Genomic DNA, 16160 nt, shown 5'->3' with positions numbered 1-16160 from the left:
CCTTTACCAAAAGTCTGCCACATCTGCTGCAAAGTTTTAACAATGCTGATGTTCTGAGCAGATTAATCTCTCTCTCTCTCTCTCTCAACATTTTCTCCACACCTACTACTCATGCAGGAATTATATATCACAGGAAGGTACACAAAAGCAAACAGTATGGTACATGCTTTGGGGGAATTTTCAGTAACCAGTTATAGAATAAGAATATTACAAGGCAAAAGGAGACAAAAATAAGAAAATTGTGATCCAGAGAGACTGAATCATTCATCTAATGATTAGTACAATATAAGTTACAACAGTAATATAGGTAAAACAAAAAATTTTAAATACAGAAGTATATTGTGACAGACTGCAGGTTTCCTCTAAAATTTGCTTTTTATTTTTTCCACAATAGAATTTTAGCTGAACAAAAGACCATCCAGACACAGACTCCATTTCCCCATCTATCTTATAGCTAGACATGGCAAACCAATTCCTAGACAAGAGACTACAGTTAAAGTGATGTATCCAACTCCAGCCCCATTTACATGAAAAAAAGAACTGCCAGAACTTCCTTTCCTTTCCTTTTCCTAAGGGCTTCCTGATACAGCAGGAACTCAGCTTTGGCAATGCAGATGAAGAGGAGCAACAGGGTAAGTGTGGGGATGAGCAGAGAGGGAAGAGACAGATGTGTGTGTATCTCCTGAAATGAGCACAGGAAACTAACTCACCCCATCAGCACGGACCAGGGAGAAGTGAATAAATTTCTATCTTATTTATACCACTGGATTTAAGAATCTTTGTTACAGCAGTTACCCTGTACCCTAATGTGTACATATGGGGGAGAAGGTCATACTTTTTGATATGACTTCCTATCTCTGAGCCAACAAATGTTAACAAGTTAATACAGCCTTCCAGGTATTTTTCTATGCATCCCTTTGTACTAGACCATACTAGCAACCATATGAAAAATTCTGAGCAACTCTCTTCCTGACTCAGAAGATATTACATGTCTAAAGTTTTATAAAAGCCAATTTTCAATCTATTCAAACTACTTCAAAACATTTAGAGAAAGTTCCAAAATTCAAATTTTAATGCTATTCCTTTAGCTACACAAATATTCCACGGGAGAAGTTATCCTAGACAATGATCTAATAAATATCTTTCACAGCACATGCCCAGGAGAAATGCACAGTTATCCCAACCTTGCTTTGTGGATAATGACTTGGCCCATATTCAATGACTAACATTTTGAAGGACTTTTGTAATTATGTACATTTCTATGAGGAATTACTGAAAGGTATAAAAACTTCTGACTGCATCAATATATCTAACAAATCATTGCAAAAATTTGACATTTGCCTGTATTATAGGTGATATTTTGATAGACAAAAATGAAGAGCAATTAATTAAAAGCCAAGTGTTAGGATGCTTAGAAAGACAAACTAGGTAGACAAGAATTTAAATAGAATATTCCTTGAAAAGAGTTCAGGCTATAAAAGGGAAATGAATCCCTCTGTCATATGTTTTACAAACAGACAAAACTAAACCACTTTAGAAGAAAAGAGTTACAACTTGCCAGAGAGATTTATATGCACAGTAAATGACAGATGTGTTGTTCCAGGAAGAGGAAAGTATTTGTGACTTACACAAACTTTCCTGGCTGGGAAAGAAAATAGAGAAAGATGCAGAAGGACACAAAGATGGGTAATATTAGGGAGGAACTTAAAGTATCCAAGACCTTTCATTGTGGTAAAAAGTAAGTGGATACCACCAGGTATTTCTATGAAGAGGATTGAAAGAAGGACACCATGGCCAAAGCGTATGAGCAAAGAGAACGGTGCACCGGAAAAGTCAAACGGGCATTCAGGGTCTGACAGCCATGCAAATATTTCACTTTACCTTGAGAGCACCCAGAGTGGTTGAAACCGGGTAGACATGACTAGATTTGTGCATTCCAGGAATCTCTGGCTGCTACTGCAAAAGGGATTGGGAAGAGTCAAGACCGAAGATGGAAAGAAGCAAGCTGACAACTGCAGGAGACAAGCTGAAAATGGTCAGGCCTCAGACCACAGCTAGGGAGTGGACAATACAGAAGGAGAAAAGCAGCCAGAGTTGAAAGATATTTGGGAGGCAAACAGGGCTTGGTGATTCAGTGGACATAAGGATGGGGGAGATGAGTCAAGTGTCAACACCCGAACTTCTGGCTCTGCAACAACACTGAAATAGTATTTACAGAAAAGGAAAAGGTTGAAAGGAAAAAACCTGATGCATCTTTTGCAAGTTAAATTAGAGATGCCAGTGAGATGAGACTGATAATGTCTAAATGATTAGAGTTCAGACTAGCATGCAGATTAGAATGTGTATACATCAGAATATAGGGGTCATGGAGGTGGACATTCACATGAAGAAATCCAGAATAGAATGTGAAACACAGAAATGCAAGACAAATCCAGCAATGTGTGAATTATCTGTATATAATAACTGAAGTTTTGGAAAAAAAATAAGATCCTAAAGGAGAGACTGGACAGGATGAATGTTAGAAGATCAAGGTGTGGCTACAACTTTACTTCCAAAATACAATGTTCTTATGTACAAATTAACGATTCAGAATGTTTCAATTTATAAGCTTTTTTGCATAAACAGTAAATAACTTAGAAAGGCACTCTAACCCTCAGAATTTCTGTCCTTTCTTCCTCCAGTTAAATAAAAATAATACTGTTCTCTTTACGTGCACCATAGTCTGTATTTAAACTCTACTGGCTTTCCTGTTACAGCCTAATGCTGGTATAAATTGCCTTGCTCTCTGTGTGGCCAATGCCAGAATAGTTGGCATCAGACTCTGTCTTCAGTAAAATACAACATAACTTTCAGAAATAGTTAATGATAATTTGAACAAAAATAAGATTATTTTCTGATGCCAGTGATCAATTCATGACCATGACATCCAAAAAATTTAAATGCATGCAGTTTTACAGGATAAATGATGTTCCACTTTAATTACATATTCAAAGTTGAAAAAGAGGTGATTTTAGAAAATGTAACTCAAAAGAATCATAAGCAAATATTAATTTACATTTTGGACATCAAAGAACAGAGCTGCTCAAGCACACAAACGAAGCATGGACTTTTAAAAATCTTTCTACTTGAATAGTAAATACAGCATGAAAATATAGGCTTTTACCTTGCTAAATAGTGTTTCAGGAATAAAATTAATACATAAGAGCATTTTCCCTTTAACGTTCTCTGAGTAAAATATTACATATTACTATGCAATATTATATATTACTAGTCATTATCTATTATTCTTTCCTAAGGATCGTAAGGTAAAACAATAGCTAATGGCAGACAACCAAAATCTAGATCCCTCAACTGACTGCTCCAAAAACTACTGAATATTAATTAATTCTAAAGCCAAATAAGGGAATAATCAAAAATTATTTTATATCTAAAAGCTCAAAAGATCAGATAAATGATAAAAAGCATTGAACTAAGATATCCTACATATCTGAAAGTTACCATTTTGTATTTAGTTTACTTTCCATGTTTCAGTTAAGACAATGCTATTATATAAACTGATCTTGTTCAAACAATAAGCAGATAGTAGAGGTACTCTCAGGCTTAGTTTATAACTTTTACGATATTATTAATCATATACTCATAAAAATTATGACTCTGAGATTTGGACTGGGAATTGAGGATGACCTCTGCCAAAGTTCATGAGGTCCCATCTGTATGGGAAATCACGACCAGGCCACAGAAGAGAGGACCCCTAGGAGCAGCTTTCTCCTGACTGCCTGCTGGTTCCAAAACACTGGCCAGACATTAGCTGCACACACTGCCAGGATCAAACAGAGGCCAAAAGCCACTGCGTATTTCATGGGGACTCAGAAATTAACTTTAACCAAATTACATTTTTGCTCTAAAGAATCTTTATCTTAACAAAAGCTCACCATCAGCTCGGGGAAAAAAGAAAAAATCATTTGAACAACTAAACAGTTATCAAACTAAACAGTAAACTGTCCACTTTCTGTTCTTCATAAAACAATTTTTTAACCCCTCTATCCTTTAGAATTAGTCAGATGAATGATATTTAACTACAAATCACAAATGCTTCTCTGTTTTTATTCCTTGAATGTTAGCTTTGGGAGGAGGGGAGCACGCGCTCCTCTTCACTTATTTTTTTTAAAACTTTTCATTTTGGAGTATTTTCAGAATTATAGAAAATTCACAAAAATAGTACAAAGAGTTACTGTATGTCCTTTACCCAGATTCTCCAAATGTTATTATCTGACCACATTTACTTGCTTTGTCATTCATTGTCTCTTTCTCTCTCTTTTTATGTATACACACACACAATTTTTTTCTTAAACATTTGAAGGTAAATTGCAGGTAAGATGTACTTTACCTCTAAATACTTCAGTGTACATATCCTAAAACCAAGTAGAGTCTCTTCTGTAATCACAGTACAATGACCAGATCAAAAAATTAACACTGATAGTAGTATCATTATCTAGTCTACAGACCTTATTCAAATTTCACCAGTTGTCCTATTTATGACCTTTACTACAAAAGGAAAACTTTTTTTCTGGTCCAGGAACTAATCCAGGATCACACGTTGCATTTAGTTGTCATGTGTCCTTAGTTTCCTTTGATGTAGATAAATTGATCCTTTTTTTTGTTTTTTGACCTTTTCAAGAGTACAACCCATTTATATTGTACACTTTTTTTCAGTTTGGTTTGTCTGTTTCCTCGTGATTATATCCATGTTACATATTTTTTGGCAAGAATATCACAGAAAGAATGTGTACTTTTCAGTGCATCATATCAAGAGGTGCATGATATTGATTTGTCCCATTACCAGTGACATTAATTTTAATCATTTGGGTAGGTTGCTAGGTTTCTCCCTTTTAAAGGTACTATTTGTCCCATTGTAATTAGTTTTCACCTGAGGTGATATTATGAAACTAAGCAAATACCTGTCTCTCATCATACTTTCATCCACTAATTTTAGCATCAATCATTGATGATTCTTACCCAAACAATTTGGTGTTTGCCAAGTACTGATTTTTCTACACTTGTTTAAAATCTACTGTAAGGAAGAGCTGTGAGCTCCACCCTCATCTATCTTTCTTACCTATCTGTATCAGTATAAACTCATGGACTTATATTTTATTTCATGGCTTTTAATCTATTGCTAGCATTATTCATTTTGTTGCTGAGGTCTTTCCCAGATTGGCCAGCAGAAGCCCCTGAAAGCTGGTTCCTGTGTCTTTTTGACACATCACCATTTTTTGAACACTTGATTACATCCTTATATAATATCTTTCAGGCTCATCTTATACTCTTCCTGAAAGGAGCCATTTTGTCAAGGAGTGCAGGTTCCATTTATGGGGGGATGGTATTCAGAAAACAAGACCTGGGTGCTTGGTGTGCTCCTTGCTCTGGGTGTCAGTGCTGCTATGACACCCAGCAGGACAGCAGTTCTCAATCATTTGGCATGACTGTCCCCTCAGGGGACATACGGCAATGTCTGGAAGTATGTGGTTGTCACAACTGAGGCGATGCTGCTGTCATTTACTGGGTAGAGGCCAAGGGTATTGCTAAACACCCTACAATGTACAGGACAGGACAGCGCTCCCTGCAGCAAAGGTGTGTCTACCCCAGACATCAGTGGTGCTGCAGCTGAGAAATCCTCAGCTAGAGGGCATGTGTATGTATGTACACACACAAAATTACAAATGCGGTAACATATAGTTATATATTTATCTTTCAATCTAGGTTAAGAAGTATGAATTCACACTGAACTTCCAATTCAACACCATGGGGTTCATTCCACACTTTTCCATTCCCATACCTGTAACTCCTTTCTCTGACAGTGAGAAACTTGGCTCTTCTTATCCACCATACATGTGTTTATTTCCTCAGTCCCAGAATATACATAAACTGGTTTCAGAACTGCTAACCGATGAACTAGGAAAAACAAACCTACTAACTAGAGTTTAATATTTGTTTATACATATTTTATCTCTGCCTTGAGGGTATCCAGTAAAAATACTATTAAAAGTTATTTAGATTAGCTTTTTTTGTCCCCCTCCTTCAGCATGATTGTATTATTCATACAGTCCCGTCCATCTGTTTGTATTCCATTTTGAGTTTTTTCCACCAGAACATTAATGATTTTATTTATTTTAAAATATTAAAATGGATCTAAAAGTCAGAAATATACAAAAATGTATAATCAAAGAAGTCTTTCCCTTTCAGCCCATGTACTGCTTCCCATCCCCCAATCACTTCCACCAGATCGTCCCTCCACCTCCTACAGGTATGTCACCTTATTAGTTCTGGTCTTGTGTACATGTGTGTGCTTCCAAAACTGAGCAGATACATGTATATATTCTTATTTCTCCTAGTTGTCTGCCAATATCTATTTTCCTTTCCTTCCTTTAATAAGAGAAATGCTACACTCTACCTGAGGATATGGCCACCTTGTATCAACTACATCTCCCATTTTCCGAGCATCTAGGTATGACCACCTAGACTAACTACCAATAGGACAAGAGCAGAAATAAAGGGTGCTTTCTAGGTTATGCCCTGAAAAACAGTGAACGTGAACTCCCCTGTCCCTGCTCTCTTCCTGCTGAGGCTGGATGATGGGCATGAAAGCAGCCACTTTGGGCCCCAAAATGAAAACCATCTGCTGTGAATGTGTGAGTCACCCTACTGGCCGTTGACAACCCCTTTCTCAACTGTTACATCGAAGAGAAATTAAACTGTGTCTTTCTTAGGTCACTGTATTTTTGATTCTCACCGTCACAACTGCTTAGACTAGCTTAACCATGAAAGGTCTTCAGGTGGAAAGAAGACAGTGCATACCAGTAAATGAAGACAACAGTCAAGCAGGAAAAAAGGGGGCCTGAGAGAAAGTGGTATAAATCAGACTGCAGAGTCCATGCAGAGGCAATGGGAGGACACTAAAGCAGGGAAGTGATCACTGCTTTGCACTTTAGAAAGATTATTCTGTGCATACTGAAGAATGGATTGATGTGGTAAAGAGTACTTGTAGAGAACCCAATCAGGACGCTACTGCACTCATCCGTGATATAGATAGTGTTGGCTTGGGACTACAGGGCCAGAGGAAAATAAACAGACTCAAAAGTTAACTAGATGAAGTGTACAGACCCAGCCCCCTCAGAATGCCTTTGAGGCCATTTTCTGAGCCCAAGTGCTCACTGCTGTTACTTCAGGGACTCTGCATCCATTACAGGAAGTACAAGCTTCCCTGCCCATCCTCGGAACCTCAGATAACTCAACTACCTCCTCCCTCCCCAAACACCTGCTCCCTCTTTTCCAGGCCTTTCCACAATACCTTCTGAGAGCGCGCTCCATGATCAGTTGGGTCTACCACAGAGCCGGCATCTTCATGGGACATTCCACTCACCTTCTTCCCTCAACTGAAATACTCAACGTCCTCAAGGACCTCACTTCTCCAGCAACCCTCACTGCCACTTACAAAACATTACCTCTTCTAATCCTTGGAAAAACTTCCGTTTCCTTGAGGTTTATTTTCTCTGGTCAGGAAAACCTTCTCCAATTCTCTGTCATCTATCAACATCCTTGCCACAGTGCAATACTCTCTAAAGAATTTATGTTACCCAACTCATGACCTTCCCTCTGCTCCTAACTCATACCACCCATGTGGATGATCCACACGACATTATCTCGGCTCTGTTCTTAGGATCTCATGTCAAATAATCTGTTCTTCCACTTTAGCCACCTGGTCCCATAATCACACCCTGAAATCACCTAGTGTTCAGTAACTGCACTACTTTCAAAATCACCAATTCAAAATACATCACTTTCCAACGGCAATCCCCATCTTTCCAGCTTATTTCCCAAGTGCCTTCTCTGGGCCAATACTGAAACTTCCAATCTAGAATGTAAGACATTCTACATGTCAACTGCCCCTGACTCTTCTGAAGAGTTAATGTTAAGACATACAAAGCGGGCAAGAAAATAAAGAGACATAACCAATATAAACTTTGATTGGACCATGCTGGGGCTAAAAAGCAGGTAAAAAACACACTGTGGGGAACAATTGAGGAAATTCCAATATGGACAGTACATTAGATGAGATTGCTGCTAATTTCCTTTGGTGAGATAATGGTATTGTGGTTTTGGAGGAACATAATCTTACCCTTAAGATGCATTCTGAAGTATTTAGGAGTGATATGTCATAACGTCTGAAACTTTCTGTCAAATAGTTCAGGGGAAAAAACAGGAGAGAAGGGTGAAGGGGAGGGAGAAGACAAAGAAAGGAAGAGATGGAGTAAAAAAGCAAATGTAGAAAAGTTTAACAATTCATCTAGATGAAGTGTGTACCAATGTGCAAAGTACTATCCATTCATCTTTTCTCTAGGTTTGAAAATGCCTAAAATTTAAAAGTCTGGGGGCTATGTATCAAGAACCACCTCCCTCATTTGAGCTAAAAAAAAATCATATATATTTCAATATAATGTGTATATAGCCACGTCTTTCTCTGTGCTCATCCAAACATAACTAAAAATATTTTAGGACAAGAAGGTTTTAACTAAAAGCTTGCATTACTCTCCAAACTGCTTTTCTACTTTAATGATACATACAGACATGACTTCAAGTCACAGCTGCACAGTATTTTATAATGAAGATATGTCCATTTGGTGGACACTGCGGCTGGTCAGAATTTTGGCTACTACAAACAAGGCTGCTGTAAATGTCCTTGTAAACAGCATCTCACAATTCAGTCTTTTAACACTATAGGGTAGATTCCCAAAAACTGAACAGCTAGGTGAAAGGACATGTACTTTTAACACTTAGTGCCAGTTTATTTTCCCAGAAGACAGCAGTAGGTCATACTTCAGAGATGCCTGAGTGTGCCCATCACCTTTACTTCACCAACATGGTAAGTTACCAGTCTTTTTAAAAATACTGCTCCTCTGAGGAGTCGTTTTAAGGAAGCACAAGTAAAATATTCTCAAAAGAGTCACCTATGAGTCCTAAAGCAGTACTCACATTACTTTCAAAGGACAAAAAGGGAGAGGTGTGAATCCACCTCTGAATTCCCACTCTACTTTTTCACTCCACTATTATGGCACCTATGAATTTATATTACACTTATCTTATGTATTTTCCATACCAAGTATACTAGAAACTCTTTGAAATAAAGATAGTATCTCTCACTTATTCATTCACTCATTCAACAAATATTAATCACCTACCATGTATCAGGAACTGCTAAGCACCAGTAATACACAAATAAACAAGATAAACACCATCACTGCCCTCATGTACCTAATACTCTTATGGGATAATCCAACATTTAGCAATTAATTAAACAACTAATGCTTTAATTACAGTTATGGTAAATGCTTTGAATAAGGCAGTAGAACGGGGGGCAATGAAAGCATATAACTCAGCACACAGTACTGGGAATGGCCTAAAATGGGCTTTCAATATGGCTTATTATCCACGGTTTAATAAATTTCACATAACACCAACTGACTGATAATGATTTATGACATACAGTTTTTAAACCTGTGGTTTTGCAACTGTAATGAGAGAGGGAGAAAAGAAGATGGGAACTAAGGTTACTGAACTCTACAAGGCAGTACTGTTGCCAAGCCCTTCTACATACCGAATCTCATTTAATCCTCACCACTAATTTATAAGGCAGAGACTCGCACTCTATCTCTTAAATGTGGAGTGTGAGATTCAGAGACACATAGTTACTAAATGGCATCCAGGACAGGATATGAATCCAGGCCTGTCTGATTTCTTTCTATTCTATCACAGTAAATCAAAGGTAGAAATTTCAGACCAAGCCTGGAAAAATCTATCTGCACAGTAAAATATATCTTGCTTTACACGTGATATATTTAAAGTTAGGAGAATAATAGCAAGCCTACTTTGTATTTAAGTCACTGAATTAAAAAATATAGTAACTTGTGTACTTATACATAAAGTATAATAAGTAAATTAGTGGAAAACATGTTCATTTAAAAATACATATATATGGGGCTTCCCTGGTGGCACAGTGGTTGAGAGTCTGCCTGCCGATGCAGGGGACATGGGTTCGTGCCCCAGTCCGGGAAGATCCCACATGCTGTGGAGCGGCTAGGCCCGTGAGCCATGGCCACTGAGCCTGGACATCTGGAGCCTGTGCTCTGCAACGGGAGAGGCCACAACAGTGAGAGGCCCGCGTATTGCAAAAAAAAAAAAAAAAAAAAAAAGAAGGTGTATTCTGTAAATATAAAGGAATATTCCTTTCAGAAGCCAGACACAGTAGAAGAAAAACTTTTAGGTGGGACCAATGCTAATTTAATATTTTGACAAACTGCCCATATGCCATGCCACTATGTTATACCAAATCAAAGTTTAATAGAGATACGACACGACAAAATATTCTTACTCAGATTGACTATCTCAGATTCATGAATTTACCACTCAAGCTCATTAGAATGAAACCTAAATTAACCACCAACTAATAATTCAACAACCACAATAAAAAATTCAATGATAGGGTGGGGGCAGCAGGGGGAACATATAGAAAACTCTTACAAACACTTTAAAAGCCTCTGGGAATAATCTTGCCAAGTGCCTTGTTTATGTCTATGTACTATGTATAGTTAAGCACGCACGCGCGCGCGCACACACACACACACACACACACACACACCCCCGAATTAAATGTGTGTTCCAAACATGCACAAGAATAATTTTGTGGCAATATTATTTCCGTAGGGCAATAAACCTCTCAAGGCCTACTTAACCAATGTACAGCTAAAATATGCATCTGCTGCTTACGGTAGAACACAGCAGAGTTATAAAACCAGAAAATACTCTACCGTTAAGGCTAAAAAGGAGCTAGAGAAATAGTCAGAAAGAATGTGAAGGGAAATTTTCAAATTCTAAGAGGCTCTGGATGTTAATGGTACTTCTTAAAATTACACCTAGGTTCACTTGAAAGCTTTCCTTTCGTGGATGGAGGTGAATCACTAGCACATGAGATTAGATACAATCACCATCACTAATTAACAGATGGGAAGAAAAGAGGGTGACAGTAAAAGGGAAGGGAGGGAAGAAAGTTCTCCTGACCTAACAAAAGAAAAGCTGGAAGAGAAAACATGATGACAAGTGAGGATTGCATGACTTATCTACCAACAGATGAAAATTAGCAGGGCAAGGTAGATGTGTAAAAATAGAGTCACTAAATTGTCCTGGGCCGCTATTGTCCAAACTGTTCACTGCACAAAGGAAGTTGGTCAAAGGGGCAAAGTAAGGGTTTGACATGCTCCATTGCTAAGCTGGGCTCCCTGTCTCAGGGCTGGAGACATCCAGAGAACAGAGCACTTTTTCTAATTCACACGAAGTTGCAGTCACTTGTCAAGACTTTCAACCTATGGGCTGTATCCACTCAAAAGGAGGCTTTTTGAAATTGCAGAATAGCTCCACGTGGGCTTGAAACAGGCTGGGTAGTCATACCCCACCACCGTCCCACCTTTCAGCCTCCAAAATATAGCCTCTCAGCCTCACTGCTATATTTAGTGAGCCAGAAAAGAGCCAAACTATACAGCCAGTCTTTCTTACGGATGTTCTTAGACCCACAGTATTCATTCACAATTCAAAGTGAACTTATATTTCACACTTTAAATTTGATATTAAACTCCATTATTCTGAAGCTGATGTTAATTTATGTTGGGCTAAAGTAAAATGATCTTTTCATTACTAATGAAAGTTGCTAATAAAATTTATACTGTAATTCACTCCTTAAGGGAAATAAGTATAACTTTAATTATTTAAATTTAATGGCTCCTCCTAATACCAATATCACTACACACCCTAAAGGCTTGTAGGATCACACTTTGTTACACATTAGAATTATCCTGTATGTACGTGAGGTAAGAGAATTGCATTTGCTAGAAAATATTTTATAGTTTGCTCTAATTCAAAGAAGCAAAGAGCCATTCCCTCTACTCTCAAAGTAGTCAAATGTGGGTCACTATGGTTTAAATCTCCATACATTTTTAAGTTTCAAACTTCAAAACTATACAAAAACACAAAGACAATAATATAGCAAATTGGCTGTCAAGCTGCACTAGACAATAAAAGACTCCAGAATGAAGAGTCTATAAAATACTAAATGCGCATCCAGGAAAAGTCATCAATCATAAGTTTAATTAAATAACTTAATTTCAGATGTATATGGAAAGTATATGATTGCTACAGAAAATTAAATACCTATTCTTAATTAGTATGTCAGTTTAATTCAAGCTTTTATTTCTATTTAAATGCATAGTAAGCAAATGTTCTATCGAATTCTCTAATAAATAAATTCTCTAAATAAATTCTCTAATAAATAAATCTTCAAGCTGTTTTCTAGACCTGGACTCAAGGTATAATAACATAACCTCAAATGTTTGTTTTTACCTCGAATAACATAATTATCCAGTGCATCTTCCATTCTTTTCAGTGCTTCCCTTCTATCAGAACCATATGTGATTAACTAAAAGCAAGCAAACAAACAAAGCAGTTTATATAGATATAGATCTATCTATCTGTAAGTCAAACATTTCATCCTAGTAAAAATTAAAATATTTCATAACAGATTTCCAGAAAATATTTTGAAATTTCACAGTGGTTCAGTTTTTAGTACAAACTACAATTAAGATTTTTTTAAGTAAACAAATATTAGAATCAAGCTATTTCAGACTTTTCTCCAAGATTTCACTATCACAGAAAAGAGCTATTTGAGGTAAACCAAAATGTAACAAAAACAAGCATATAAAAATTTAAGACGAAAGATATCAAAATTGTGAACATTTAGGATGGGATATAAACATCTGGGATAGTGGAGGATTAGGCAAGATTTGTTTTTTCTCTCCCTTCAAGTATGACGCCCTGAATAGCTAATTTTACACATAATATAGCCCAGAAGCAAAGGGTTCTTATATTGGAAAAACAGAAAGATCTTACTGTTCTATATGATTTTGTGCCTATTTATATGTGTTAGACCTTTTATAAATTAGCAATAAGAACTATTCGTAAAATATTTTTCTGGTTACTATGTTAGTCAATCTATAGTTTCCAATTTTTTGGTACATTTAATTAGCTGTTCAATAACAAGCCAGGTTGAAAATTAATTTGCAGACCATTTTTCTGAACAGAAATGTATTCATCTAAAAATGGAACCCTATATCTATAATATTTTATTGTATTTTTTATTTTTTAATTAAATAGTATTTCTCTAACAAACAAAATACCTAAAGTTCACTTTAACAATATTAGTATAAAAACTTAAGTGAAAAAAGAAAAATGAAGAAGTGGGTTGTTTACTACAACTACATAAAAAAGTACACTTGGAAGAAAGAAAAATCTTAAGACATAGGAGTTGGGAATTCCCTGGTGGTCCAGTGGTTAGGACTCCGAGCTTTCACTGCTGGGGCCCGGGTTCAAGTCCCTAGTCAGGAAACCTAAGATCCCGCAAGCCACTCGTCATGGTCAAAAAAAAAAAAAAAAAAGAAAGAAAAGGAAAAAGAAATAGGGGTTTTAGTAAAGAAGTCATCCTTCAATACAGGTCTATCACTTTAGAAAAAATAGGATATTCTAAATAAAATCCAGTTTCAACCACTATAGTAAGAATTTTACACTTTATAAGATCATAAGATTTGAAAATGTCAAAAGATCTAAAATTTTAAGTAGAACTGGTTAATATATTCTGGAAAGTCAAATTTCAAAAAGGGAGCAAAAAGACATCTTATAGTCTTACACAAAATTTAATTATCTTAAATCTACATAAGTAATTAGTAATTCATAAAAACTGAAGAGAAAAGGTGAAAAGTCCTTTAACAAACACAGCCTATCACCTCAACTCCTTGACATCACCTGCATTCATACTTTCATCTTGGACAATGTTCACTGGCCAGAAAGCAACGTAACTCCTCCCTGCAGTGGACTGGGTTGGTGCCACTGGTTAGCTAAGCTTGTTACTGTGGCGACTGGGGTGATGGGGTGATGGGGTGATTTCACTGGGGAGGAGGGAGTGTTGCCAACTAACATAATGTCGAAATTTCTCTTAAGAGAAAGAAAAGCTGCTCAGTTTTCACTTTTCCATCAGTGGCCATCATTATTTGTTTAATTATAGCACATGATTCAGATAAAGTACCCATTCCAGACTTTTTCTTTTCCCAGACTTTTAAATTATATATGTCCATTGTCTCTTCAGAAGAAAACTGAAAGAAATCATTAAGAAGTCGAACTAACTTTTGAAATCATTGGATCATAATAAATGCTAATATCACTTCCTGGTTGGATGCCACTATCAACCCGGACCTGGGAGGAAGAAAGAAAAGAAAAGAAAGTTCATATTGTGAAGCTATCTTTCTAACAACAAATTTAATTTCCATGAAGCAGATGGATAATTTCAATCTCAAATAACATTTCAGCTCCCAGTAAGTAGAATAACAATCTAAAAATATAGAGAGACCAAACTATCTTGATCTATTATTATACAGTACAACACATATTTTTTTGTTCTCCCACTAAACAAAGGAACTAAGAAAGAGCAAAAAAAAACCCCAAACAAACAAACAAACAAAACTTTATACATCACTTTCGTGGGATGTGTTTGTAGCTATTTGATGGTGCCTTCCAACTGAAGGAGAGCATGAACAATGCCCCTTCTAATCACACTCCCCACTCTACTCTTCCGAGAGTTCCAGTGCGGACCCCAGTCAAGCCATGCAGCAGGACTCGGGGAGCTCTGCTCATCAGCTCCATAGGAACACTGGTCCTGTGGCTTTCATGTCTGTAACACTTTCCTTTTTTGCCTCACCCTCTCAACTGTAAAATGTGGGTTTTTTTCTGTTACTGTTAGTCCCCCGAGACTTTAATGTTTATACAGCTTTTCTCATGGCTTTCCTTTGTAAGGACACAGCCCCAATTAGAGTTCTGATTTTGTGATTTTCACGGGGGAAAAAAAAATAGCACAAGTTCAAAATATTCTTTTGAAGAACCTGATTGCTGTTAACCAGCCAACAAGTTAGTTAGTACATCACTGATTCTTGTTTTCATCTCCCTGTTTGATACCAGCAGTAAGGCACAGAGGTTAGCCATGTAAAACTTTAAAATGAGCAGTTGCTGAGGATGAAATATTTGTTAAATTATTGTGCTTAAGTTTTGGAATCTAAAGTATTTAAAAGCTAATCAAAATAGTTAAGATAGTCCAGCATGTCCTAGGGGGTTTGAGGATAGAAGAATTTAATGGAAGCTGCTAGAACAGCAGGACTTTGATGCCCAACATGGTAAAGGGGTGGGAAGAGAAGAGCAAAGCTCACATAGCTCTTCACCTGTGGGAAGAAGCCTTCCTAATAAACAGCAGCTCATCTGTCTGCAGCAAGGCAGAAAAAGGTCAACACAGCGGCTGTTAGGCCTTTAATATTTTAATTTAGGCAATTATCAAGGGACCACATGTAGAACCTCTTGTCTAGGATATCCACATGAGGGTTCGATGATGGCTTTATTATACGATGACATCAAAAGATTAGCCACAGTTTCATTCTCTTAAAAAAAAAAATCATACTACTGTTATTCTCTTTGTAAGGTTTTAGAAGATAACATTGTCACATACCCAGAATGCTTTTATTTCTGTATTTGCAAATAACTCATGAAAAAATATGGATATTTATATTTGCATTCATATTCATATATGAAAATCTTCATTCTAAATGAAAATCATTCGGTGTACTTAAAACACATATTTGGCTTTCTATTTTCTGAAAACACACTTCAGGACATCAACTGAAGTTCTATTAAATTCACAGTGTTTATAAAATCTAGAAAAGAATTAATGGGGCAGCTGCGAAAGCAATATCATAATCTACCTCGTAGATACATTTAAATTGCCCCAAAATGACAACTGGTGATCAAGTTACATAACAGAAAAGACATCTCTGAACTTGCATTTTTTTAATTGTAGTAGCAAAAAGTTAAAGAGCTAATTTTACCACCATGTATTATTTAAAACCATAGCATGCTTGCTAAAGCTGTGTTTAAAACTGAGATTGGTACAAGTTCTAAAACTTCTGACTTAAAACATATGCTACTATTTGCTACATAAACTGCTACAAAGCTAGTGTGGAACTTTG

The 16160-nt window shown here is 36.7% G+C and overlaps 1 protein-coding gene across 2 annotated transcripts in view; it reads right to left on the bottom strand.

Moving 5' to 3' along the window:
* The window catches only part of PCCA (propionyl-CoA carboxylase subunit alpha), a 355728-nt gene that overhangs the window by 160537 nt on the left and 179031 nt on the right, over positions 1 to 16160 (bottom strand). For both annotated transcript variants that reach the window (XM_059995774.1, XM_059995775.1), the window contains 2 exons: positions 14278 to 14346; positions 12445 to 12520 (listed from right to left, as the gene is read on the bottom strand). In XM_059995774.1, the coding sequence (XP_059851757.1) occupies positions 12445 to 12520; positions 14278 to 14346 (145 nt within the window). The remainder of the gene's footprint in view (positions 1 to 12444; positions 12521 to 14277; positions 14347 to 16160) is intronic.

Source organism: Delphinus delphis, chromosome 18 (genome assembly GCF_949987515.2).
Source record: "Delphinus delphis chromosome 18, mDelDel1.2, whole genome shotgun sequence".
In the NCBI taxonomy this organism is placed as follows: domain Eukaryota; kingdom Metazoa; phylum Chordata; class Mammalia; order Artiodactyla; family Delphinidae; genus Delphinus; species Delphinus delphis.
This window is presented reverse-complemented; position numbering and strand designations above follow the sequence as displayed.